Here is a 26,777-nt window from a genome sequence, read left to right on the forward strand (position 1 = left end):
TTGTCCAATTATTGCTTAAAAAAAACTGCTAAAAAATGGCCAAACAAAAATTCAAAAAGTCTCACAAATTATCTGTGGAGGTATCAATGGAATCGGTCATCCGGCCCTCAAATTCTCCTCCACTTCTCCCTCCAGAACATGTACTCTGGACAAATTAAAATGGGTCGAAATCCTACAGGACATTTGAGGCATACCCCATGTCAACGAGAGAGACCTCACGTACTCTTCTGAGGGGCCTGAAATGAGATGACAAGTTTTGGATAAATAATTCTTTCATTGGTCAGTTCAGCAGACAGAGGATCAATACATTGGTCTGACCAACTAGAACATTTCTCCTTAAAGAACAAATTTCTAAAAATTCTCACACGAGTTCTTATATTATCTCCCTCCTAAATGAACACATCAAAATATACGCCAAAATGTTAGCCAACCGACTTAAACCTACACTGGTCAAACTGGCTTCACTTTAGACAGACAGGCCCCAGACCATATGAGAAGACTTCTGTACCTATAAAAAACAGCTGAACTGCCAAAAATACCCACAACTGTTTTAACCCTAAAAGCCGAAAATGTGTTCCATAGAGGTAATTGGGATTAGTTCTTATCTGTCCTCTCTAAATTTGACTTTTCATGTCCAATCTGTTAAGAAATTAGAAAGAATATAAAAAGGGACCGTCAACAACTCTCCAAGTTTATCATGTCCTGGTTCGGTAGAGCGCTGGCATCCATAATGTTACTCCTTCAATACATTTTTATTTCTTTAGAAGTCTTCCGCTCTCCTTGCCAAACTCCTTCTTCTTCCAGGCTCACAACATAATAATGAACTCCATCTGGAGTGATAAACTCCCATGCATCTCTACCTCAATCCTCACTAGACATTGAAAGGCAGGCCACATCCTAGACCAAATGACCCATTGGTGACATGGAACGAATGCTAGAGATTGGGACAATATCCAAAAACATGTGGGTCGGCCTCCTTAAAAGCTAACCTCATCAACCCGGAGTGGCACCTCGAGAACCCCTCAACATACCTGACCTCCGTTCAAACTTCTGGTAAAAATTGGCAAAAACTGGTAACCAGTACTCCGAACACATTCTTAAACCACTCAACGATGCCGTTTTTGGAGGACCAAATTTCCTTTTTAGACCTATCTAGATGGATATCAAAAGGGACACTTTCCCTATGGGAATAATTTAAGCAAGGTGGTTTTCTCCACGTTCAATATTTACATCATCACTACCAATGCCCCATAGGGAATTTTTAACATTTTTGTAATTGCAAAGGCAACGTAGAAGGCCTACAATTGAATGAGGTGGTTTTGAAACATCTAAATCATAAATCTCTAAGAAAAAAAGGAATATCCTTCTTCTTTAGTACCCTAGGAGACAAGACAAATCTCGTGAAGACTTCCCCGTTGATAAAATGTGAAAAAGACTCAAACCTGAGCTTTTCTAAAACCCAATGGCAGTCTGCAATCCGCAACATTTATGAAACCTTGAGATGCACACCAGTCCTGGAAGCCTACGATGGTCCCCTACTATATCTGATGTTCCCTACATCCTCTCCTTATTGCTGGAGGAATTGCGGTCTCTCAGGCCACTTCTTCTTCACACTTTTTCTTGGGAATGCCCAATTATTCACCCCCTCTGGACAGTTGTCCACCTTGAAATTAAAACTGTAACTTAGCTAAACATACGTACGGAGCTGGCCCGCCTATTCAGAGGTCTGGAAAACTTTCCAAGCCCTTTATCACGGTTCTTACCTGGTTTGTTTGTGGATCCTCTGTGTCGTCCGGGAGATGGTGCTAGTAACCCAGGGCAAAGCAGGTTTAGAGGCAGTCGGATGTACACTACCGTTCAAAAGTTTGGGGTCACTTAGAAATTTCCTTATTATTGAAAGAAAAGCCCAGTTTTTTTCCATGAAGATAACATGAAATTAATCAGAAACACACTCTATACATTGTTAATGTGGTAAATGACTATTCTAGCGGCAAACTTCTGGTTTTTAATGCAATATCTACATAGGTGTCTAGAAAGACAAGTACATTAGAGTCTCTAGTGTGAGAAATAGACGCCTCACAGGTCCTCAACTGGCAGCTTCATTAAATAGTACCCGCAAAACGCCGGTGTCAACGTCTACAGTGAAGAGGCGACTCCGGGATGCTGGCCTTCAGGGCAGAGTGGCAAAGAAAAAGCCATATCTGAGACTGGCTAATAAAAGGAAAAGATTAATATGGGCAAAAGCTCAGACATTGGACAGAGGAAGATTGGAAAAAAGTGTTATGGACAGACGAATGGAAGTTTGAGGTGTTTGGATCACACAGAAGAACATTTGTGAGACGCAGAACAACTGAAAAGATGCTGGAAGAGTGCCTGACGCCATCTGTCAAGCATGGTGGAGGTCATGTGATGGTCTGGGGTAACGTGGGAGATTTGTACAAGGTAAAAGGGATTGTGAATAAGGAAGGCGATCACTCCGCAACACCATGCCATACCCTGTGGACAGCGCTTGATTGGAGCCAATTTCATCCTACAACAGGACAATGACCCAAAGCACCTCCAAATGATGCCAGAACTATTTAGGGAAGAAGCCGGCAGCTGGTATTCTATCTGTAATGGAGTGGCCAGCGCAGTCACCAGATCTCAACCCCATAGAGCTGTTGTGGGAGGAGCTTGATCGTATGGTACGCAAGAAGTGCCCATCAAGCCAATCCAACTTGTGGGAGGGGCTTCTGGAAGCATGGGGGTGAAATTTCTCCCGATTACCTCAGCAAATTAACAGCTCGAATGCCAAAGGTCTGCAATGCTGGAATTGCTGCAAATGGAGCGACCAAAGCAAAGCCTGAAGGAGAAAATTATTATTTCTAACCTTGTCAATGTCTGGACTATATTTTCTAGTCATTTTGCAACTCATTTGATAAATATAAGTGCGAGTTTTCATGGAAAACACAAAATTGTCTGGGTGACCCCAAACTTTTGAACGGTAGTGTATAGGCCAGAAGTCAGGACAGGCAGCAGACGTTGTTACGGGTATCGATAGCAATAGGTCAAGGCAGGCGGCAGGCAAGGATAGTCAAGTTCAGGCAGAGGTCAAAAACGGGAAATCCAGACAAAGGCAGAAGGCAAGAAAACAGGGAACCAGGGAAGCTCACAGGGAACTTGGTTGAACAAGCAAGGATTCAGAGGGAGGAGGATCCTTAAATAGGAAGTCTAGGAATTTTGGCACGGGCTGGCCCTTTAAGAAGAAAAGAGTCAGCGCGCGCACCCTCTAGTGGCTGCAGCCACATATCGTGGATGACGGCCGTGTAGGGAGGTGAGAGATGCAGTTACCTGATGACGCCCAGAGCCTGCAAAGCGTCCGGATCGGGTAAGTGGAGCTCGGGACGGGCATGAAGAAATGGAGGGTGCAGGAACCAGAGCAGAGACCGTGGAACAGGTGGGGAATGGCGCGGCAGCCATTACACCCTTCCTCCAGAATTATAGCCCATATACTCATGTCATGTTGAAAAGGGAAAATGAGAAGACCATTGAACCATCAGGGATGAAGAGCAGGTACTCAGGATGTAAGGAACCATGTGTCGTCGAGAGGGTTGGGACTATATGGCCATGCAGGTGATGTTGGCTCTGCTAGGTGAGATGGGCTGCGATATGTAGCACTGATGTATGGTTAGACCATTAAACCAGACTATCCACCAGCGTCCAAACTATAAGAGGTCTCTAACCAGCCATCAGGAAGCCTATTACAATACCTAGCTAATAACCTACACCCCCCTCTACTATATATTTGTCCACACTCCCCCTTCGCCATACGATATATATACCCATAGCACTAGTGATCACTAAGAACCCCACAGGGGTAGAATAGTCTCCTATGTTGACGATATTGGTCCTTTGCTCCTATCGTATGGACCTGTCTTATGTGCTGTGTACTCCGCTCTAATAAAGACCAACTACTGTCATCATCTGTGGGGACCACCTCCCACTATGCCCCGTTCCAGGACCTTCTCTCCTTATGTTCATATTGTAAGAATGTATCTGATTGGATTTGATTGTATCTGATTGTAATTGTCACTGTGCCCTGGAACTTCTTGTACTTGGCGGCAGAATATGTGGCCGCTTTATATTACACGTTATTATTATCATGCCTCTGGCAAGGTCTCCACAATATTGTGTTCTACAGACGCTGGTGACCATCACTGAGCAGGAATTCTGGATTGGACTTGAAGCTACTGGATCTCATCACCATGGAACATGGACAGGAAAATGGTCTGATGGAAGCGTTGTGTAAGTAAAACCAACATCTGCCCCCAAACCCCTGTCACGGATCCCGATATAATGTCTAGTTCTCCAGCTCCTGAGGTAGCAGAGCTCAACCACCATCATGTGTGACTGTTGTATGATGGTCATACTGGGTCTACTGGATTTGCAGCAGACATAAAGCGATCTGTAGTGTTCATAGCCCTCTAATGTTGACCCCACCATTCATAGAACCTTCTCCACACGGCTTGGGGTCCTCCAGGGGTTTATTTCAGGTGTTCATCTTGCGTAGTAGTGGTCTTCTCTGCCCATTACTCTCAATATTGTGGAGTCCTGAGGACTGATCTTAGCTGAGGCTTGAGAGGCTGCCGATCTTTGGAGGTTTTAACTCCTCGCTGGCTTGTTGCAGTCATTTTGTCAGGAGCCCCTGCTTTACAATCAATATCTGCTTCACTTCTTCTCAATGTGGAGATAATGGGGCTTATTTAGGTTCTATGGATTACAGAGTCTTGGAAATAACTATGTGACCCTCCAGACTGGGAGACTCCAACAGTTTGTTTCTATTCTTTTCTGGAATCTCTTCTGATCATGTTCTGGGACTCTTCTTTTGTAATAACATAGTTGGGATGACAGAGGTCCATCAAGTCCAACCTATAATCCAACTGTATTGATCCAGATGATGTCAAAAACCCAGATGAGGTAAAAAATATTTCTCTACGACTCCAAATTTGACAGAATGAATCCCTAGATCAATGTCCTATCTCCAGAATCTAGTACTTATAACCTGTAGTATAATATTTATCAAGAAAGACATCAAGGTGCTTCCTGAACTTGCTAAATGAATCAACCGCCACAACAATCCTGTGGCAGCGAGTTCAATAGTCTCCCTGCTCTTACAGAAAAAAAAAACGTCATCTATAAGGATGGTGAAACTTATGACTTCATGGTGTGTCCATTGGTCTGATGAGTAACTTTGACTCTTTTCTCATGTAGAGAGGTCACTAAAGGAGCAGGAACCTGTGTGAAGTTCAGACACGGCCTCACCTTACACAACTGTCAACAGGAACTTCACTGGATCTGTGAGCGGGACGTATGAGATCTATGAGGTCACCACATCATTAGGATGAATCCCTCATATTATCCATCCTGGAACCAGATGGTCAGTAATTTCCAGGGTCCTCTCCACATCTCCCCAACAACAGAGCACCATGCTGATGCCACTCATGTACATCTACTACAGCATCTTCGTTGAGAGGTCGTGTGCAACCCAACCAAGTAGCTTCATGGACTTTAACTGAATGGGTCATATATTCATGGAGCAACACAAATGAGCAATTCATGTACGCTCCAACCTACTACCCCAAATATAACTCGGTCAACAGGTTCCCATCTATCTTGGAGTATACAGACCCGGGAAGCTGTATCATCCGGAATACAATGTAGAAATGGAGCACATGACCATCGTCTTTCACTACTAGTCAATACCCCGGTCAACACATCCCCATCTATGATGGAGTATACAGACCCGGGAAGCCGTATCATCCAGAATATAATGTAGAAATGGAGCACGTGACCATCGTGTTTCACTACTAGTCAATACCCCGGTCAACACATCCCCATCTATGATGGAGTATACAGACCCGGTAAGCCGTATACTCCGGAATATAATGTAGAAATGGAGCACATGACCATCGTGTTTCACTACTAGTCAATACCCCGATCAACACATCCCCATCTATGATGGAGTATACAGACCCGGGAAGCCGTATCATCTGGAATATAATGTAGAAATGGAGAACATAACAATCGTGTTTCACTACTAGTCATTACTCCGGTCAACACATCCCCATCTATGATGGAGTATACAGACCCAGGAAGCCGTATACTCCGGAATATAATGTAGAATATTACCATCGTGTTTCACTACTAGTCAATACCCCGGTCAACACATCCCAATCTATGATGGAGTATACAGACCCGGGAAGCCGTATCATCCAGAATATAATGTAGAAATGGAGCACATGACCATCGTGTTTCACTACTAGTCAATACCCAGGTCAACACATCCCCATCTATGATGGAGGATACAGACCCGGGAAGCCGTATCATCCAGAATATAATGTAGAAATGAAGCACGTGACCATCGTGTTTCACTACTAGTCAATACCCCGGTCAACACATCCCCATCTATGATGGAGTATACAGACCCAGGAAGCCGTATACTCCGGAATATAATGTAGAATATGACCATCGTGTTTCACTACTAGTCAATACCCCGGTCAACACATCCCAATCTATGATGGAGTATACAGACCCGGGAAGCCGTATACTCCGGAATATAATGTAGAATATGACCATCGTGTTTAACTACTAGTCAATACCCCGGTCAACACATCCCAATCTATGATGGAGTATACAGACCCGGGAAGCTGTATCATCCGGAATATAATGTAGAAATGGAGCACATGACCATCGTGTTTCACTACTAGTCAATACCCTGGTCAACACATCCCCATCTATGATGGAGTATACAGACCCGGGAAGCCGTATCATCCAGAATATAATGTAGAAATGAAGCACGTGACCATCGTGTTTCACTACTAGTCAATACCCCGGTCAACACATCCCCATCTATGATGGAGTATACAGACCCAGGAAGCCGTATACTCCGGAATATAATGTAGAATATGACCATCGTGTTTCACTACTAGTCAATACCCCGGTCAACACATCCCAATCTATGATGGAGTATACAGACCCGGGAAGCTGTATCATCCGGAATATAATGTAGAAATGGAACACATGACCATCGTGTTTCACTACTAGTCAATACCCCGGTCAACACATCCCCATCTATGATGGAGGATACAGACCCGGGAAGCCGTATCATCCAGAATATAATGTAGAAATGAAGCACGTGACCATCGTGTTTCACTACTAGTCAATACCCCGGTCAACACATCCCCATCTATGATGGAGTATACAGACCCAGGAAGCCGTATACTCCGGAATATAATGTAGAATATGACCATCGTGTTTAACTACTAGTCAATACCCCGGTCAACACATCCCAATCTATGATGGAGTATACAGACCCGGGAAGCTGTATCATCCGGAATATAATGTAGAAATGGAGCACATGACCATCGTGTTCACTACTAGTCAATACCCCGGTCAACACATCCCCATCTATGATGGAGTATACAGACCCGGGAAGCCGTATCATCCAGAATATAATGTAGAAATGAAGCACGTGACCATCGTGTTTCACTACTAGTCAATACCCCGGTCAACACATCCCCATCTATGATGGAGTATACAGACCCAGGAAGCCGTATACTCCGGAATATAATGTAGAATATGACCATCGTGTTTCACTACTAGTCAATACCCCGGTCAACACATCCCAATCTATGATGGAGTATACAGACCCGGGAAGCTGTATCATCCGGAATATAATGTAGAAATGGAACACATGACCATCGTGTTTCACTACTAGTCAATACCCCGGTCAACACATCCCCATCTATGATGGAGTATACAGACCCGGGAAGCCGTATACTCCGGAATATAATGTAGAAATTGAGCACATGACCATCGTGTTTCACTACTAGTCAATACCCTGGTCAACACGTCCCCATCTATGATGGAGTATACAGACCCGGGAAGCCATATCATCCAGAATATAATGTAGAAATGGAGAACATGACCATCGTGTTTCACTACTAGTCATTACTCCGGTCAACACACCCCCATCTATGATGGAGTATACAGAGCCGGGAAGCCGTATCATCCAGAATATAATGTAGAAATGGAGAATATGACCATCGTATTTCACTACAAAACAATACCCCGGTCAACACATCCCCATCTATGATGGAGTATACAGAGCCAGGAAGCCGTATCATCCAGAATATAATGTAGAAATGGAGAATATGACCATCGTATTTCACTACTAAACAATACCCCGGTCAACACATCCCCATCTATGATGGAGTATACAGACCCAGGAAGCCGTATCATCCAGAATATAATGTAGAAATTGAGCACATGACCATCGTGTTTCACTACTAGTCAATACCCCGGTCAACACCTCCCCATCTATGATGGAGTATACAGACCCGGGAAGCCGTATCATCCAGAATATAATGTAGAAATGGAGAACATGACCATCGTGTTTCACTACTAGTCATTACTCCGGTCAACACATCCCCATCTATGATGGAGTATACAGACCCGGGAAGCCATATCATCCAGAATATAATGTAGAAATGGAGAATATGACCATCGTATTTCACTACTAGTCAATACCCCGGTCAACACCTCCCCATCTATGATGGAGTATACAGAGCCGGGAAGCCGTATCATCCAGAATATAATGTAGAAATGGAGAATATGACCATCGTATTTCACTACTAGTCAATACCCCGGTCAACACCTCCCCATCTATGATGGAGTATACAGACCCGGGAAGCCGTATCATCCAGAATATAATGTAGAAATGGAGAACATGACCATCGTGTTTCGCTACTAGTCATTACTCCGGTCAACACCTCCCCATCTATGATGGAGTATACAGACCCGGGAAGCCATATCATCCAGAATATAATGTAGAAATGTAGCACGTGACCATCGTGTTTCACTACTAGTCAATATCCCAGCCAACACATCCCCATCTATGATGGAGTATACAGACCCAGGAAGCCGTATACTCCGGAATATAATGTAGAAATGGAGCACATGACCATCGTGTTTCACTACTAGTCATTACTCCGGTGAACACATCCCCATCTATGATGGAGTATACAGACCCGGGAAGCTGTATCATCCAGAATATAATGTAGAAATGGAGCACATGACCATCGTGTTTCACTACTAGTCAATACCCCAGTCAACACATCCCATATATGATGGAGTATACTGACCCGGGAAACTATATCATGCGGAATATAATGTAGAAATGGAGAACATGACCATCGTGTTTCACTACTAAACAATAACCCGGTCAACACATCCCCATCTATATTGGAGTATACAGACCCGGGAAGCCGTATCATCTGGAATATAATGTAGAAATGGAGCACATGACCATCGTGTTCACTACTAGTCAATACCCCGGTCAACACATCCCCATCTATAATGGAGTATACAGACCCGGGAAGCCGTATCATGCAGAATATAATGTAGAAATGGAGAACATAACCATCGTGTTTCACTACTAGTCATTACTCCGGTCAACACATCCCCATCTATGATGGAGTATACTGACCCGGGAAGCCATATCATCCAGAATATAATGTAGAAATGGAGCACGTGACCATGGTGTTTCACTACTAGTCAATACCCCAGTCAACACATCCCCATCTATGATGGAGTATACAGAGCCGGGAAGCTGTATCATCCGGAATATAATGTAGAATATTACCATCGTGTTTCACTGCTAGTCAATACCCCGGTCAACACATCCCCATCTATGATGGAGTATACAGACCCAGGAAGCCGTATCATCCAGAATATCATGTAGAAATTGAGCACATGACCATCGTGTTTCACTACTAGTCAATACCCCGGTCAACACCTCCCCATCTATGATGGAGTATACAGACCCGGGAAGCTGTATCATCCGGAATATAATGTAGAAATGGAGCACATGACCATCGTGTTTCACTACTAGTCAATACCCCGGTCAACACATCCCCATCTATGATGGAGTATACAGACCCGGGAAGCCGTATACTCCGGAATATAATGTAGAAATGGAGAACATGACCATCGTGTTTCACTACTAGTCATTACTCCGGTCAACACATCCCCATCTATAATGGAGTATACAGACCCGGGAAGCCATATCATCCAGAATATAATGTAGAAATGGAGAACATGACCATCGTGTTTCACTACTAGTCATTACTCCGGTCAACACATCCCCATCTATGATGGAGTATACAGAGCCGGGAAGCCATATCATCCAGAATATAATGTAGAAATGGAGAATATGACCATCGTATTTCACTACTAAACAATACCCCGGTCAACACATCCCCATCTATGATGGAGTATACAGAGCCGGGAAGCCGTATCATCCAGAATATAATGTAGAAATGGAGAATATGACCATCGTATTTCACTACTAAACAATACCCCGGTCAACACATCCCCATCTATGATGGAGTATACAGACCGAGGAAGCTGTATCATCCAGAATATAATGTAGAAATGGAGCACGTGACCATCGTGTTTCACTACTAGTCAATACCCTGGTCAACACATCCCCATCTATGATGGAGTATACAGACCCGGGAAGCCATATCATCCAGAATATAATGTATAAAATGGAGAACATGACCATCGTGTTTCACTACTAGTCATTACTCCGGTCAACACATCCCCATCTATGATGGAGTATACAGAGCCGGGAAGCCATATCATCCAGAATATAATGTAGAAATGGAGAATATGACCATCGTATTTCACTACTAAACAATACCCCGGTCAACACATCCCCATCTATGATGGAGTATACAGAGCCGGGAAGCCGTATCATCCAGAATATAATGTAGAAATGGAGAATATGACCATCGTATTTCACTACTAAACAATACCCCGGTCAACACATCCCCATCTATGATGGAGTATACAGACCGAGGAAGCTGTATCATCCAGAATATAATGTAGAAATGGAGCACGTGACCATCGTGTTTCACTACTAGTCAATACCCCGGTCAACACCTCCCCATCTATAATGGAGTATACAGACCCGGGAAGCCGTATCATCCAGAATATAATGTAGAAATGTAGCACGTGACCATCGTGTTTCACTACTAGTCAATACCCCAGCCAACACATCCCCATCTATGATGGAGTATACAGACCCAGGAAGCTGTATCATCCAGAATATAATGTAGAAATTGAGCACATGACCATCGTGTTTCACTACTAGTCAATACCCCGGTCAACACCTCCCTATCTATGATGGAGTATACAGACCCGGGAAGCCGTATCATCCAGAATATAATGTAGAAATGGAGAACATGACCATCGTGTTTCGCTACTAGTCATTACTCCGGTCAACACCTCCCCATCTATGATGGAGTATACAGACCCGGGAAGCCATATCATCCAGAATATAATGTAGAAATGTAGCACGTGACCATCGTGTTTCACTACTAGTCAATACCCCAGCCAACACATCCCCATCTATGATGGAGTATACAGACCCAGGAAGCCGTATACTCCGGAATATAATGTAGAATATGACCATCGTGTTTCACTACTAGTCATTACTCCGGTGAACACATCCCCATCTATGATGGAGTATACAGACCCGGAAAGCTGTATCATCCGGAATATAATGTAGAATATGACCATCGTGTTTCACTGCTAGTCAATACCCCGGTCAACACATCCCCATCTATGATGGAGTATACAGACCCGGGAAGCCGTATACTCCGGAATATAATGTAGAATATTACCATCGTGTTTCACTGCTAGTCAATACCCCGGTCAACACATCCCCATCTATGAAGGAGTATACAGACCCGGGAAGCCGTATACTCCGAAATATAATGTAGAAATGGAGAACATGACCATCGTGTTTTACTACTAGTCAATACCCCTGTCAACACATCCCCATCTATGATGTACTATACAGACCCGGTAAGCCGTATACTCCAGAATATAATGTAGAAATGGAACACCTGACCATCGTGTTTCACTACTAGTCAATACCCCGGTCAACACATCCCCATCTATGATGAAGTATTCGGACTCTGGGGCCATTTTATGACGCAGTATTGAATAGAGCGTATCCTATATGTTATACTCCTGAATCGATCCTCCTGTATTTATAGATAATAGTATTACATTTGCCCAAGTGTGTGATATCTATTACAACTATCGAATATCCGTCAATAGTCCCAGAAATCGCCCCAGTATTAGTCGTGTCGTCAACTTCCATCTCCAATTACTGTGTACATCGTCTACAAGTGACAAAGAACGAATATTAAACTGTCCATAGGTTTTAAGACCCTCGCATCCTACCCGGGAGCAATCACAGGGAGACGTTAACCGTTTCCTTATTGTGATCTAGAACCGGTCCAGCGTAGCAACGTAATAAGAATTTTTACACATCGATTTCATTCTTTAGTCCACCATTGTATCGTCGGCCATAATCCTCCTCACTCACAATAAGTATGATCTGAATACTCCATCATAGATGGAGATGTGTTGACCGGGGTATTAACTAGGAGGGAAACACGATGGTCATGTGCTCCATTTCTACATTATATTCTGGGAAATACGGCTTCCGGGGGCCATCGTAAATGGGATCTGTTTCCAGGGTTATATATGGGGTAGTAGGTGGCAGCGTACACGGCTTCTGAATTATAATGGATTTATTCCTTTGAATTGCGCATTTGTTGTTCCCCGGACATATTTCCGCTCCGTTACTGACTAAGAAGGGGTGTAAGCTACATGAGGAAGCTACTTGGTTGCACGCAACATCTCTATCTCAAGGACCAGGACGCTGTAGTGTATTGGACATGCGCAGAATCAACATGGTGCACGCACCGTTCAATGGATGCATCAGCACAACAACGTATTTGAATTATAGGAAGGCGGGAGGTGTTTGCTTATCTGCTGCCTAGTAACTTGTAGAGTCCAAAAATAAAGTAAAAAACAGACCACAGTCACGTCTGACGATAAATATAGTGGCTCTTAATCCGCTCATGCAACGTTTCGGCTCATTGGCCGTTCTCGAGCTCTGCCTTAAGAATCACTGTACGGAGACGTGACTGCTGCCTACTTTTTACGGTATTTTGGGGCATTATTCTGGGATCAGTTGGACGGATCCTCTGCTTTTCTGTCCTTTTTCACCACTTTTTGCTCTAGTGACTGTAGTGCGTCCCAGTGGGCGCACGCGCTCTTACTCTTGCCGGACGCCATGAATTTTGTACTGTTCTGTATTCACACATATTGATGGTACTTAGTTTGTTTCTTCATTTACATAATAAAATAGAGGAATATATGATGGGGATTTATCATCTTTTATACTGTAAAGCTTCTGTACATGTTCTCCACATGAATGGGTAATTACTGATTTGCATATGTGATGATATAAATGACTGGCACTCCACGGAGGTTGTGTGAATAAACTTCACCTGTCTGGATTATATTTTAAAAATATGGTGCTTCTTTATTCTGCTAAGGGAACATCTGTGAACCAGGACGGGATTGCTGTGCACATGTACCCTATATGCTAAAGGTACATTAGGGCTACTGGTTTTGTTTGGAGAGAGCAACAGTGGTGGACGAATCGAGCAGATGTTGTGGGTGGATGGATGGATGGAGGAGTAGTAATTTATGGAAGGAGGGAGCAGTAGTGGTTGATGGATGGCTGGATGGAGCAGTAGTGGTGAATGGATGGCTGGATGGAGCAGTAGTGGTTGGTGGGTGGATGGCGCAGTAGTGGTTGGTGGATGGAGTAGTAGTGGTTGATGGATGGAGCAGTAGTGGTTGGTGAATGGCTGGATGGAGCAGTAGTGGTTGGCTGGATGGAGCAGTAGTGGTGAATGGATGGAGCAGTAGTGGTTGGTGGATGGCTGGATGGAGCAGTAGTGGTTGGTGGATGGATGGAGCAGTAGTGTTGAATGGATGGCTGGATGGAGCAGCAGTGGTTGGTGGATAGATGGCGCAGTAGGGGTTGATGGATGGCTTGATTGAGTAGTAGTGGTTGGTGGATGGATGGCGCAGTAGGTGTTGATGGATGGCTGGATGGAGCAGTAGTGGTTGGTGGATGGAGCAGTAGTGGTTGGTGGATGGATGAAGCAGCAGTGGTTGCTGGATGGATGAAGCAGCAGTGGTTGCTGGATGGTTGGAGTAGTAGTGGTTGATGGATGGCTGGCTGGAGCAATAGCAGTTTGTGGATGGATGAAGCAGCAGTGGTTGGTGGATAGATGGAGTAGCAGTGGTTGGAGGATAGATGGAGCAGTAGTGGTTGTGGATGGAGCAGTAGGGGTTGATGGATGGCAGGATGGAGCAGTAGTGGTTGGTGGATGGATGGAGCAATAGTGGTTGGTGGCTGGATGGAGCAGTAGTGGTTGGTGGATGGATAGAGCAGTAGTGGTTGGTGGATGGAGTAGTAGTGGTTGGTGGAAGGATGGAGCAGTAGTAGTGGTTGGTGGATAGATGGAGCAATAGTGGTTGGTGGATAGATGGAGCAATAGTGGTTGGTGGATGGAAGGAGTAGTAGTGGTTGGTGGATGGATGGAGTAGTAGTGGTTGGTGGAACGGATGGAGTAGTAGAGATGTGGACAATGTCACCAGACTTTATTGGATCAGGTGATATAGGGTGTACTATCTGGTGTGATGGACCCGATGTCTCCATTTCCAGGGCATCGAAGACATGGTAGTAGATGTAACACATGTGCGCACTCCACCATAAATGATATGGAGCAAACGTGCAGTAGCAGCAACAATCCTCCGGACAGAAGTGAGGGGGGGAGCAGACATCATGGGGGGGGGGCAAGAAATAATATGTTGACGAGGATTGTAACTTCTCCAGGTAAGAACTGATCTGGTCCGGGCACATGATTTTATGCTGCCACGTGTTTGTGAGGTATGAGGTCCGTGGGTGTCGTACCTATCTCCACGTCAATAATTTAGTCGCTTCAAGGTCATCCCAAGCTGTCGGGCTAATTAAAACTTCAAGCCTTTATTGGGGTTTCATAAAAAAAAAAAGGTCTGGGGCGGACTACGAGGATTGGCGCATTCAACCTGCAAAAGAAACGTGATTCTTCAATATAAACTATATTCAGATTCAGGAACCGCGGCAAATTTACAGTACATTCAAAGATCAAACCGGAAACGTCCGCGCTCTCTCCAATGCCAATCCTCTAGCGCCTGATCCTAATATTATTAAAGTGTCGCCTGTATCTGCAACACGTGGCAGCGAGCTCGATATGGAGGCCAAGGGTGCCCTATGCCCTCCTCCTTACCAGGCGTGCCTTCTACCGCCCTGGGGTGCCCACTATACCACTCCTGCCAGATGTGCCCTTTAACCCCACAGGGTGCTCACTATACCTCATCTGCTAGGAGTGCCCTCTGCCTTCTACCCCGGGTGCCCATTATATCTCATCTGCCGGGGTGCCTTATGTCCCTCTCACTACCGGGGTGCCCTCTACCCCCCCCGCATTTACAGGAGATATTGGAGATTCCGGCTGTGAGGGAGATTCTCTCACCCCGACGTCTCCAGACGAGATTTTTCATCCTATTATCCCTGAGGACAAAGTTTCCGAATAAATATTTACTGGGAAAATCTGTCGTGTCAAAGGACGGGAAATAGAAGTTATTGGTGACCCCCGCGGGAGCTTCAGGTATTTAGGTATGTGGCGAAACCGGGTCAGTGGGGGTCGGTTTACGCCAAGAGAATGTGGGCGATAGATTCAGGCGACACAGATTAACAGGGGACAAGCCACAGCGGCGCGTTTCTTAACAGGGACAGACACACACAGAACCAATGCATCGCTGCTTCTCCCCTCTGGGCTGGATGGGACAGGCCACCTCACTATGGGGTCTCTCCACTGTACCTTTCATCCTTTGGGGTGTCTCCAGATCCTCCTTAGTTAGATGGGACTCCAGCACTTGTCCTCTATTACTGTCCCTAGGTCAGGTACCATCTCTGAGGTAGACAGCCCCTGCCTGCAGCTCACACTGCTATCTCATCCGCTCCTGGGCAGCAACTAACTCAGTTCTCTCACAGCACCACGATATCCCTCACTCACCCCTCCCTCCCTCAGGAAACAGGCCCCCTCCTTTTTCTTATTTACATTAAACAAGTTCCCGCTCTCAGTCTGTGACTCATTCTCCTTCAGTATAAGATTAACCCTAGAGGGGGAGGACAATGAAGCAGCACTGAATACAATACAATATAAAACAACTGGTTATCAAACATAACGTAATGCAGTTTGAGGGGACATAGCCCCATCTAGCACCGGGCGCCATCTAAGCTATGGCACCCGGATGGCGGGAGTGCGACGGTTTGCGGCAGGCTTAACCTTTATCTGGGTACAATGCCTGTAACCGTCACCCGTTCCGCCACAGTGACACTAGAGGGTGTTCTGTGTGTTTATAGGTGACACCAGAGGGTGTTCAGTCACCCGTTCCGCCACAAGGTATAAAGACATTCACGAGACAGACGAGGGACGCAAGAGGCAGACGAGGGACGCAAGAGGCAGACGAGGGACGCAAGAGGCAGATGGACGTAAGAGACAGACGACGGACAGACGAGAGATGTAAGCGACCGACGATGGGCATAAGAGGCAGACGAGAGGCGTAAGAGGCAGACGAGGGACGTAAGAGGCAGAAGATGGACGCAAGAGGCAGACGATGGACGTAAGAGGCAGACGATGGACGTAAGAGGCAGACGATGGACGTAAGAGGCAGATGATGGACGTAAGAGGCAGACGATGGCCGTAAGACAGACGTAAGAGACAGACGTAAGAGACAGACGTAAGAGACAGACGAGAGACGTAAGAGACAAACGACGGGCAGACGAGAGATGTAAGAGACCGACGATGGGCGTATGAGGCAGACGAGGGACGTAAGAGGCAGACGAGGGATGTAAGAGGCAGACGAGGGACGTAAGAGACAGACGAGAGACACACCAGAGACTTTCACAAGACATAAGAGACAGACAAGAGACATTCACGAGATGTAAGAGACGGATACTGGTATATCCCTATTCACCTCTCCTGGGGTGGCACTCATAGATGGCGGCTTCTCTTCTTCTACGTCCCGGCCCAGCCCCTGGATTAATAACATGTTACCCCTATAATTTAGAGCATCATGATCTGACGTGGAAAGTCGCAAACGATGGCATCTATAATTTTGATATTACCGGTTCTCTGGCTGTTATCTCACTCCGGGGGGAGTGTTTTCTGACCAATCATTGGTTTCATGGATAGTGAGGGTATGTTCACACGGCTAAATTACGGACGTAATTCGGCCGTTTTACGCCTGGAATTACGTCCGAAATTACGGCTTGAAAGCGTTGACAAACATCTGCCCATTGAAAGCAATGGGCTGACGTTTGTCTGTTCACACGAGGCATATATTTACGCGTCGCTGTCAAAAGACGGCGTGTAAATAGACGCCCGCGCCAAAAAAGTGTCATGTCACTTCTTCAGACGTAAATGGAGCCGTTTTCCATGGAAAACCAGCTCCAGTTGCCTCCGTAATGGACGCGGCGTTCAAGCGCCTGCACATGCCGTTACGGCTGAAATGACGGGGCTGTTTTCTCCTGGAAACAGCCCCGTAATTTCGGTCGTTACGGACGCTGCCGTGTGAACATACCCTGAGAGTTATAATCTGATCGATCATATGATCTGTGTGATCAGGATTACACAGGTTATATTAGATCACATCTTGCTTTATGGGGAATGTAAAATAAAGCAAAGCGGCTGCCTGACACCACTGGTGGCCGCTTATCTCCACTGAGAACAATGGATCTGTGTAGAAATGTAACTGCCTGATCCTAGAACGAAGTGACATCTCTAATCACTTAAACAATGCAGACTCCTATTCAATGACAGCAAAGCAGAGATGTTGAAAAATGAGAGGAGTCGAGACAGAAATTGCAAAATTAATTACACAAAGAATAACATTTATTTGCCGAAACTTGAACATCCCTTTTCAGGACAGGCCCGGGTCTGACCCGTTGCAGATCTCTAACTTTGGGTTTATGAATAGAATGCTAGTACAGTGAACACTGACACACAGAGGAGAACCTGGAAACAGATGAGCAGAAGATGTGAGGGCTCCACCCAGGAGGACCTGTCGGATGACAATCATCATATCAAACATTTTATTTCATACAGTTCTGATCTCCGCGAGTCAGCGGCCGTCAGTGAGGTATCGGTGTCTGGAGGTCCTTGGCGCAGCTAATCACAGGGCACCGCTCTCCGGGAGCGAGGAGGACAGGTGCAGGGACACGGGGATGTGATCCGAGAGGCCGGCCAGTCGTGTGATGAACTGGAACCGGTCAACGACCTACAAACAAGACAAAAACTGAGTGAGAAACGGCAAGGGGGAGGTGACTTAAAGGGGAACTCCACTTATGAGCCTGGGGGAGGTGGACGGGGCCATGAGCATTACTCATAATATACTGTGAGATCTCAGGAAGATCAATGGCGCTTCCTCCCAGATACAGAACCCTCTGCCCATTATCAGCCCTGCCCCCCGTAGGGATCGATGGGCAGATCTCTATAAAGAAACTGGAGGACACGTTCATCGCCGTAGAGGGTGATATAGGGAAACGGTTCCTGTCAATATGGTGGCCTGGTTCTCGGCGCAATACCTACATGGGCACAGTGGCGTGTCTATAGGGGAGAGTAGTTCTAATGTTCGTGGGCATGCGCTGGATTCTACGGTCTGGTAAGTCCACAGACCAGGTCAATCATGGGGGCAGGTTTGCTCCGCTCCATTGGGTAAGCTCAGGGTCGGTGCAGCTGCCGGTCAGATACTCACCGCTGGCAGCAGAGTGTCCGTCTCTCTGTACAGAATATAGTCGATACGTCGTCCCGTCCAGTGTTCGCCGCCATCATCCTGAGGTAGTGGTGAAGCCACGTAAAGCCGGCGCTCACTGTCTGACTGGAGGGTGCTGCAACGAGACAGTCCAATCATCAGGTGGAGATGATGGGAGTCCTGGACCAAGGCTCTCCATTCATTACCATCACTCACCTCTTCAACCTGCCAGGAGTGTTCACGGCTTCATGGTACAGAAGCTCCTGCCTGAGGAGGGTCCCTGAGGAGGTAGAAACGTAGTCATCATATACTGAGGGGGGGAGAGGTGGCACTTCAGACCTCGACACGAACGAGTCTGGAGTACCAGAGGCATCATTCTCACTGTGATGGTGCAGAATATGGGCGTATCAGGACATCATAAACGTGTCACGATATTGTGTCTGCTGGGCTGCGGTAAGTTACGACGTAGTTGAGGACGAGAACAGCACATCTCCCGCGGGTCCCAAACTCAGAGGTGTAACGTGAAGATCCCGAGACCCAATGCAATATCTGTACTAGCCCCCTACCCCTCCCCATCTACCATGTGCTTGTTAGAATACTGGCGGTCTTCTGTAGTAGAGGGGTCCTTGGGCCACCTCAGGGCTTAGTACTCAGGTGTGACTGCTACCTCTGAATCCCCAATATCTACACCCCTAATGGTTATCAGCACTGACCATACCTCCCAACCGTCCCGGATTCCGGGCGGTATTACGCTGTCCCAGGCGACCGGAGGTATGTCATGGTGTCAACTGTATCTGCATCCACAGCATGCAGATACAGTTGAGCCCAATTCTGCAGCAGGGAACCATCAGCTCCCTGCTTCAGCATTTTTACACTCGTTGAGGAGTCCCCGGGCACTTCGCTACTTTAAGTGCGGAGCCCGAGGAAGCCCTTGGCGTCACTGTCCATATATGGACAGTGACATCAGTGGCTCCTGCAGGAGCGAAATCCCCGGCCAGAGCATTGCCGATGCTCTGGCCAGGGATTCCGCTCCTAGTGCGAGCCCCAATGGCACTACCTACAGGGTATTAGCGCTATCTAGAGGGAGGTGGGGCTATCTACAAGGGGAGTATGGCGCCACCTACACGGGCACTGTGGCACAATAAAGGGGCACTATGCGTGGCAGTATCTACATGGGCACTGTGGCTCTATGTGGTGTGGGCACTGGCATTAGGGGCAGCTAAGACGGCATTATACTGTATGGGGGCAGCTAAGGGGCATTATACTGTATAGGGCATCTATGGGGCATTATAGTGTATGGTGGCATCTATGGGAGCATTATACTGTATGGCGGCAGCTAGAGGGCATTATACTGTGTGGGGCAGCGATTCGGCATTATACTGTGTGGGAGGCACTATGGGAGCGTGATACTGTGTGGACTAAATCGGGTGTGTATGGGTGGGTATTGGGCAGGATTAGAGGCGTGGCTTAAAAGGAAAAAAAATTGACACACTACATGCGCCGCATCGATTGTCCCTCTTTGCGATACTTGAAAGTTGGGAGATATGCCACTGACCCATCATCTGAGAACTTGCTAATCCAAGAACCAATGTCAGTAAGCTGGGAGCAAGCGGCTTCAGCTCTGCTGTATCACGGGAGTAGCAGTTATAATTCTACTTGTATCGTTTAAACAGGAAGTGCAGTTTAGAACGTGGTTCAGACCTGTACTGGATCCTTGTTCAGGTACTGCACATAAGACGTAAGCAACACGAGAGATATAACTGTGAGGATATGAGGTAGAAGCGGCATCAAATCATTGACCAGTCTCACACTTCCTGCACCTTCACCGGCAGATACGGGTCGTGTCTGTCCTATCTCGCGTAAAACACGCTACTGGCTCCTACAAGAGCGGAGGACAAAACAATGATCTGGTCAAAGATGTGCACTGCTTCCCATGGACGTCACAGTTCCACTCTACCGCCTGGTAGACAGTGAGCATCTCACAGAGCAGGATCCCAACGCCTGGTAAACAGTGAGAATCTCACGGAGCAGGATCCCACCGCCTGGTAGACAGTGAGCATCTCACGGAGTAGGATCCCACCACCTGGTAGACAGTGAGCATCTCACGGAGCAAGATCCCACCACCTGGTAGACAGTGAGTATCTCACGGAGCAGGATCCCAACACCTGGTAGACAGTGAGCATCTCATGGAGCAGGATCCCGACACCTGGTAGACAGTAAGCATCTCATGGAGTAGGATACCACCACCTCATAGACAGTGAGCATCTCATGGAGTAGGATCCCACCACCTGGTAGACAGTGAGAATCTCATGGAGTAGGATCCCACCACCTGGTAGACAGTGGGCATCTCACGGAGCAGGAAGCCACCACCTGGTAGACAGTGAGCATCTCACAGAGCAGGATCCCACCGACTGGTAGACAGTGAGCATCTCACGGAGCAGGATCGCACCGCCTGGTAGACAGTGAGCATCTCACGGAGCAGGATCCCACCGCCTGGTAGACAGTGAGCATCTCACGGAGCAGGATCCCACCGCCTGGTAGACAGTGAGCATCTCACGGAGTAGGATCCCACCACCTGGTAGAGAGTGAGCATCTCACGGAGCAGGATCCCACCACCTGGTAGACAGTGAGAATCTCATGGATCAGGATCCCGACACCTGGTAGACAGTAAGCATCTCATGTAGTAGGATACCACCACCTCATAGACAGTGAGCATCTCATGGAGCAGGATCCCGACACCTGGTAGACAGTAAGCATCTCATGGAGTAGGATACCACCTCGTAGACAGTGAGCATCTCACGGAGCAGGATCCCAACGCCTGGTAAACAGTGATCATCTCACGGAGCAGGATCCCACCGCCTGGTAGACAGTGAGCATCTCACGGAGTAGGATCCCACCACCTGGTAGAGAGTGAGCATCTCACGGAGCAGGATCCCACCACCTGGTAGACAGTGAGCATCTCATGGAGCAGGATCCCGACACCTGGTAGACAGTAAGCATCTCATGGAGTAGGATACCACCACCTCATAGACAGTGAGCATCTCATGGAGCAGGATCCCGACACCTGGTAGACAGTAAGCATCTCATGGAGTAGGATACCACCTCGTAGACAGTGAGCATCTCACGGAGTAGGATCCCACCACCTGGTAGACAGTGAGCATCTCACAGAGCAGGATCCCACCACCTGGTAGACAGTGAGCATCTCACGGAGCAGGATCCCACCACCTGGTAGACAGTGAGCATCTCACGGAGCAGGATCCCACCACCTGGTAGACAGTGGGCATCTCATGGTGCAGGATCCCACCACCTGGTTGACCTACCAACCCATTTAGCAAGTATGGCCTATTTTTTTGAGTTGGCATGGTATAATGAGGCTTTTGTGGTGGCTTTCTAAGAACAACTGCCTGGCAACATCAAAAAGAAACTAACCAGTCGTGATCTTTCCTCAGCCCTTTATGAACTAATCTCCCTAGCACCCAGAGTGGATCTCCATTTCCAGAAAAGGTCTCAAGAAAGGGAGAATACCTGCCGAAATCCTGGCTTGGCTACCATCTTTAATAACCCTCCCCATCCCTCAGGGTTCTAATTGTTTCGCAATCGAGTAGCATTTATCTGCTTCTGCTCTGCACAAATTTCTCCCCTGCCTGGTCACAAAGTTTGTAGATGTTTTCTCCAAGAAACAGGCAGAGATACTCCTGGAGCACAGACCCTATGATGCTCGGGACGGGCACTAGGAGTACCTCGTGATGCCTTTTGATTTCTGCCATCTTTCAGCATCTTTCGGGATGTCTTCTACCAATATGTCCTAGTCTATCTGGATGACATCCTGATCTTTTCAAAAGGATCTGTGGACCGACCACCAGAACGTCAGATCTGTCTTGCTGTGGTTGCAGAATAAATCTCTGTATACCAAGATAGAGAAATGTCTCTTCCAGAAGTTCCTTTGGTACATCATCTCTTCTGAGGGACTTTGTAAAGACCACTTAAAGTCTCTGCAGTTCTCAGCTGTCCACCAGGTCTCAATGCTCTGAAAAGGTTTTTTTATTTTTTAAAACTACCGTCAGTTTATCCGCAACTACTCTCACAGCCCTAACTCGACCATGAGCGAATACCAGAGATTGGCTAACCTCCACAGTTCATGCCTTTGCTAATTTTAAGTCCTTTTTCTACTCTGCGCCAGTCCTCCTCCATCAGTATCCATAATGTCTATGTTTTTTTCTGTTGGGGGTCGGTGCAGTTCTTTCCCAACAGTTGTGAAAAAACAAGTATCTACCATGCGGATTCTTCGAGTATCTACAATCAGCCTGGAGACATAAACCAGGACAAGCATGTTGGGCCCTCTTCTCTCGGTATGACTTCGCTCTTGCCTATTGACTCTTTCCAGGTCCTTTGATACATCTAGCTGGTTTCCTGAGCATCTTGCATGTCATCAACCCAGATTTCATCTTTGCCTCAACCAGAGTCTCTCCTGTACAACCACCGAGAGGACCAAGGTGTTGTTCTGAGTCCATTCGTTTCCTGGTCATCCAGGAGTCAAATGCACTAGTGAAAATCCTTTCCCGCTTGTATTGGTGGCCAGGATGGAGACAGGACGTTTTGGAATACATCTTCTTGTACCTTATATGCCCAGTTCAAGCCATCCAGTCAGGCACCTTCGGGTTTCTTCCAGACCATGCCTATTCCAACCAAGCTATAAAATGACATCTTGATGAACTTCATTCATAGATTTGTCTCCTGCTAAGGGCTTCAGTACCAACTGGGTGATGACGAATCGCTTCTCGAAAATGGCCCACTTTCTCTGGTCGTCTGGGTTACCCTCTGCTTCTCAGTTGGCTTAGACTTTCTTTAAACAGATCTTCCGCCTCCATGGTCTCCCAACTCACATTGTCTAAAGGGGGAGCGCATTTTAGCTCCATGTTTTGGAGGGCTTTCCCGCTTGATATTATCCTCAGATGAACGGTCAGGCGGAACGAGTCAACCAAGATATCCCCGTACATATGTGAACGCCCTCCAGGATAATAGTTCCGAGCTGTTCCGTTTTGCAGAGTTCACCTACATCAACCATTTCTCTCCGGTAAATTGCCGGAAATCTGGACAGAGCTTGGAGGCCGCTTCTGCGATGTCCATGTCTCAAAATTGCTTCGGGAGTAGAGACTGGGATACCCACAAAAAAGAGCAGCCGTTTAAAAGTGAATTTACATTACGGAAATGCTGCAGATAATCCGACCAGATTAAAAAATTATGACATTTTGTTTTGCTTCTTACAAAATCCATAGGAAAATCTGCCCGATTCTGGGAAAATTTGCCGCTGCGGATTTTCCTGAAGATTTCTGTGGATTTGCAGTAGAAATAACCTGCAGCAAATTCAACCCGTCTGGATTTACCCAAAAAGTTCCATCTTTCATTGGCTCATTCCAGGTATTTAAGAAGATTAACACAGTTTTTTCCCGTCTCAAATTGACTCCTCCCAATCAAGATGCTCATGCTCCTCAAAAAAAAAATTCACTTGAAGTGTCCACTTAAGCCTCGCAATATCTTTTCGGGGAGGGACCCAAAGAGGGGGGTACTGTTACAAACCTCACTTGGTTCCAGCGCTGCATTTCTGTGCTAGGCAACCAAATGGCTCCTTCACTGCTGCTCTGGCCTCCTGTCTTCCACCGCAGCCCTGCTGTTTCGGGCCATGGGTCTTCTTCTCTGGATGCTCCACAGTAACAGGTTACCTTTGGCAACAGGCACCCCGAAGAGGACGCCTTTCCTGGCTCTTGTTCCAGTGCTATTGACTACAGTGTTTGATCCTGACCTCGGCTTTGTTCCTGACCATGTTCCTGCCTTGTCCTTCAAACTATCTGCCTGGTGCCTGTATTTCCCTCTACTGGTTCTGACCAGGACTACGTTTCTGACTACTCTTCCATCTTGTCCTCTCGCCTGTTGCATGCTGAAAGTTCTCCTGGTGATAACCCTTGGCTCCATTCCTGACCATGCTCCTGCCTTGTCCTTCACACTATCTGCCTGGTGCCTGTAGTTCCCTCTCCTGGTTCGGACCATTGAGTACGTTTCTGACTTCCCTTCCATCTTGTCCTCTTGTCTGTTGCATCCTGACAGCTCTCCTGGTGATAACCCTTGGCTCCATTCCTGACTATGCTCCTGCCTTGTCCTTCACACCATCTGCCTGGTGCCTGTAGTTACGTCTCCTGGTTCTGACCATGACCGCTGCTTCATTGTAACCGCCCCTCAGAAACCGCGGCTACATTGTACCCGCCCCTCAGAAGCCGCGGCTTCATTGTACCCGCCCCTCAGAAGCCGCGGCTTCATTGTACCCGCCCCTCAGAAACCGCGGCTTCATTGTACCCGCCCCTCGGAAACCGCGGCTTCATTGTACCCGCCCCTCGGAAACCGCGGCTTCATTGTACCCGCCCCTCGGAAACCGCGGCTTCATTGTACCCGCCCCTCGGAAACCGCGGCTTCATTGTACCCGCCCCTCGGAAACCGCGGCTTCATTGTACCCGCCCCTCAGAAACCGCGGCTTCATTGTACCCGCCCCTCAGAAACCGCGGCTTCATTGTACCCGCCCCTCAGAAACCGCGGCTTCATTGTACCCGCCCCTCAGAAACCGCGGCTTCATTGTACCCGCCCCTCAGAAACCGCGGCTTCATTGTACCCGCCCCTCAGAAACCGCGGCTTCATTGTACCCGCCCCTCAGAAACCGCGGCTTCATTGTACCCGCCCCTCAGAAACCGCGGCTTCATTGTACCCGCCCCTCAGAAACCGCGGCTTCATTGTACCCGCCCCTCAGAAACCGTGGCTTCATTGTACCCGCCCCTCAGAAACCGCGGCTTCATTGTACCCGCCCCTCAGAAACCGCGGCTTCATTGTACCCGCCCCTCAGAAACCGCGGCTTCATTGTACCCGCCCCTCAGAAACCACGGCTTCATTGTACCCGCCCCTCAGAAAACGTGGCTACATTGTACCCGCCCCTCAGAAACTGTGTCTACATTGTACCCGCCCCTCAGAAACCGCGGCTATATTGCACCCGCCCGTCAGAAACCGTGACAACCTCATATCCTTCCCTCAGAAACAGCGGCAACATTGTATCTGTCCCTCAGAAATCGCGGCTACCTCATACCCATCCCTTATAAATAAATTAGTTTCATCCATTCGCTCATCCTGTGACACAGCAGAGATTAAATATTTTGTCATATTTCTCTTCCCTGAGGAGTAAAAGAGGGACCTCAGTATGTCGGACTATATGTACATTGCTTATTGTGTCCAATGAGATGGGAACACCAGGTGATAGGGAGCCGTATGGCCGTAGCGTTAAGATTGTCTGTAGTGTGCAGATAGCACCGTCATGGGGGGTCTGGAGAAAGGGGTCTCAGAGCTTCTCTACACTCACCAATGGCTCCGAACCGGTCTCGTCCTGCGCAGTCCCTACAGGGATCTCTGTACATAGAAAATAAATTGTGTTTCTGCTCTAGGCAGTCGTCTGAAATAACAAGAGAAAAAAATGATGACATCATCAAGAGACAAAAAAAAAAACAGTAAAGTCACTCATATATAGAATGCCTATCACCTGACAGCCGATAGTCCAGGAGAGAGGACTGCACTCAGACTACTCCAGTTTATATACAGGATTACGTTCTGGGTGATGTGCTGATTTTATTGCCCCGGGTAACTGGGACCTCCACCCGTACATTTCGAAAGAAAAAAAAAAAGGATCGGGCTCGTTGAAACCGTAGGTTTTTACTGTAAAAGTAGTAAAATAAAGAAAAACGATATATATTTGGTATCGCTGTAATCGTATTGACCCACAGAATAAAGTCAACATGTTGTTTTAATTGCACAATGAATTCCGTAAAAACGACGCGCAAAAAAACCATGGAGGCATCGCTGTTTTTTTTCATTTTCTACCCCACAAATAATTTTTTCCCCGTTTCCTAGTACATTATATGGTACAATAAATAGTGACGTATGCGTGGTAGACACCCAATCTAAGTTCAAGG

The 26,777-nt window shown here is 47.0% G+C and overlaps 1 protein-coding gene across 1 annotated transcript in view; it reads right to left on the bottom strand.

The window, feature by feature from the left end:
- Window positions 1–17,916: 17,916 nt before the first annotated feature.
- Window positions 17,917–26,777, bottom strand: part of LOC142748009 (sphingomyelin phosphodiesterase 5-like) — a 31,894-nt gene continuing 23,033 nt past the window's right edge. Inside the window, exons 5-8 of the mRNA XM_075855131.1 lie at window positions 26,171–26,260; window positions 18,994–19,057; window positions 18,781–18,913; window positions 17,917–18,303 (exon numbers count right to left, since the gene is read on the bottom strand). Of these exons, the coding sequence (XP_075711246.1) occupies window positions 18,199–18,303; window positions 18,781–18,913; window positions 18,994–19,057; window positions 26,171–26,260 (392 nt within the window). The 3' untranslated portion in view covers window positions 17,917–18,198. The remainder of the gene's footprint in view (window positions 18,304–18,780; window positions 18,914–18,993; window positions 19,058–26,170; window positions 26,261–26,777) is intronic.

Source organism: Rhinoderma darwinii, chromosome 1, assembly GCF_050947455.1.
Source record: "Rhinoderma darwinii isolate aRhiDar2 chromosome 1, aRhiDar2.hap1, whole genome shotgun sequence".
Classification (NCBI taxonomy): Eukaryota; Metazoa; Chordata; class Amphibia; order Anura; family Rhinodermatidae; genus Rhinoderma; species Rhinoderma darwinii.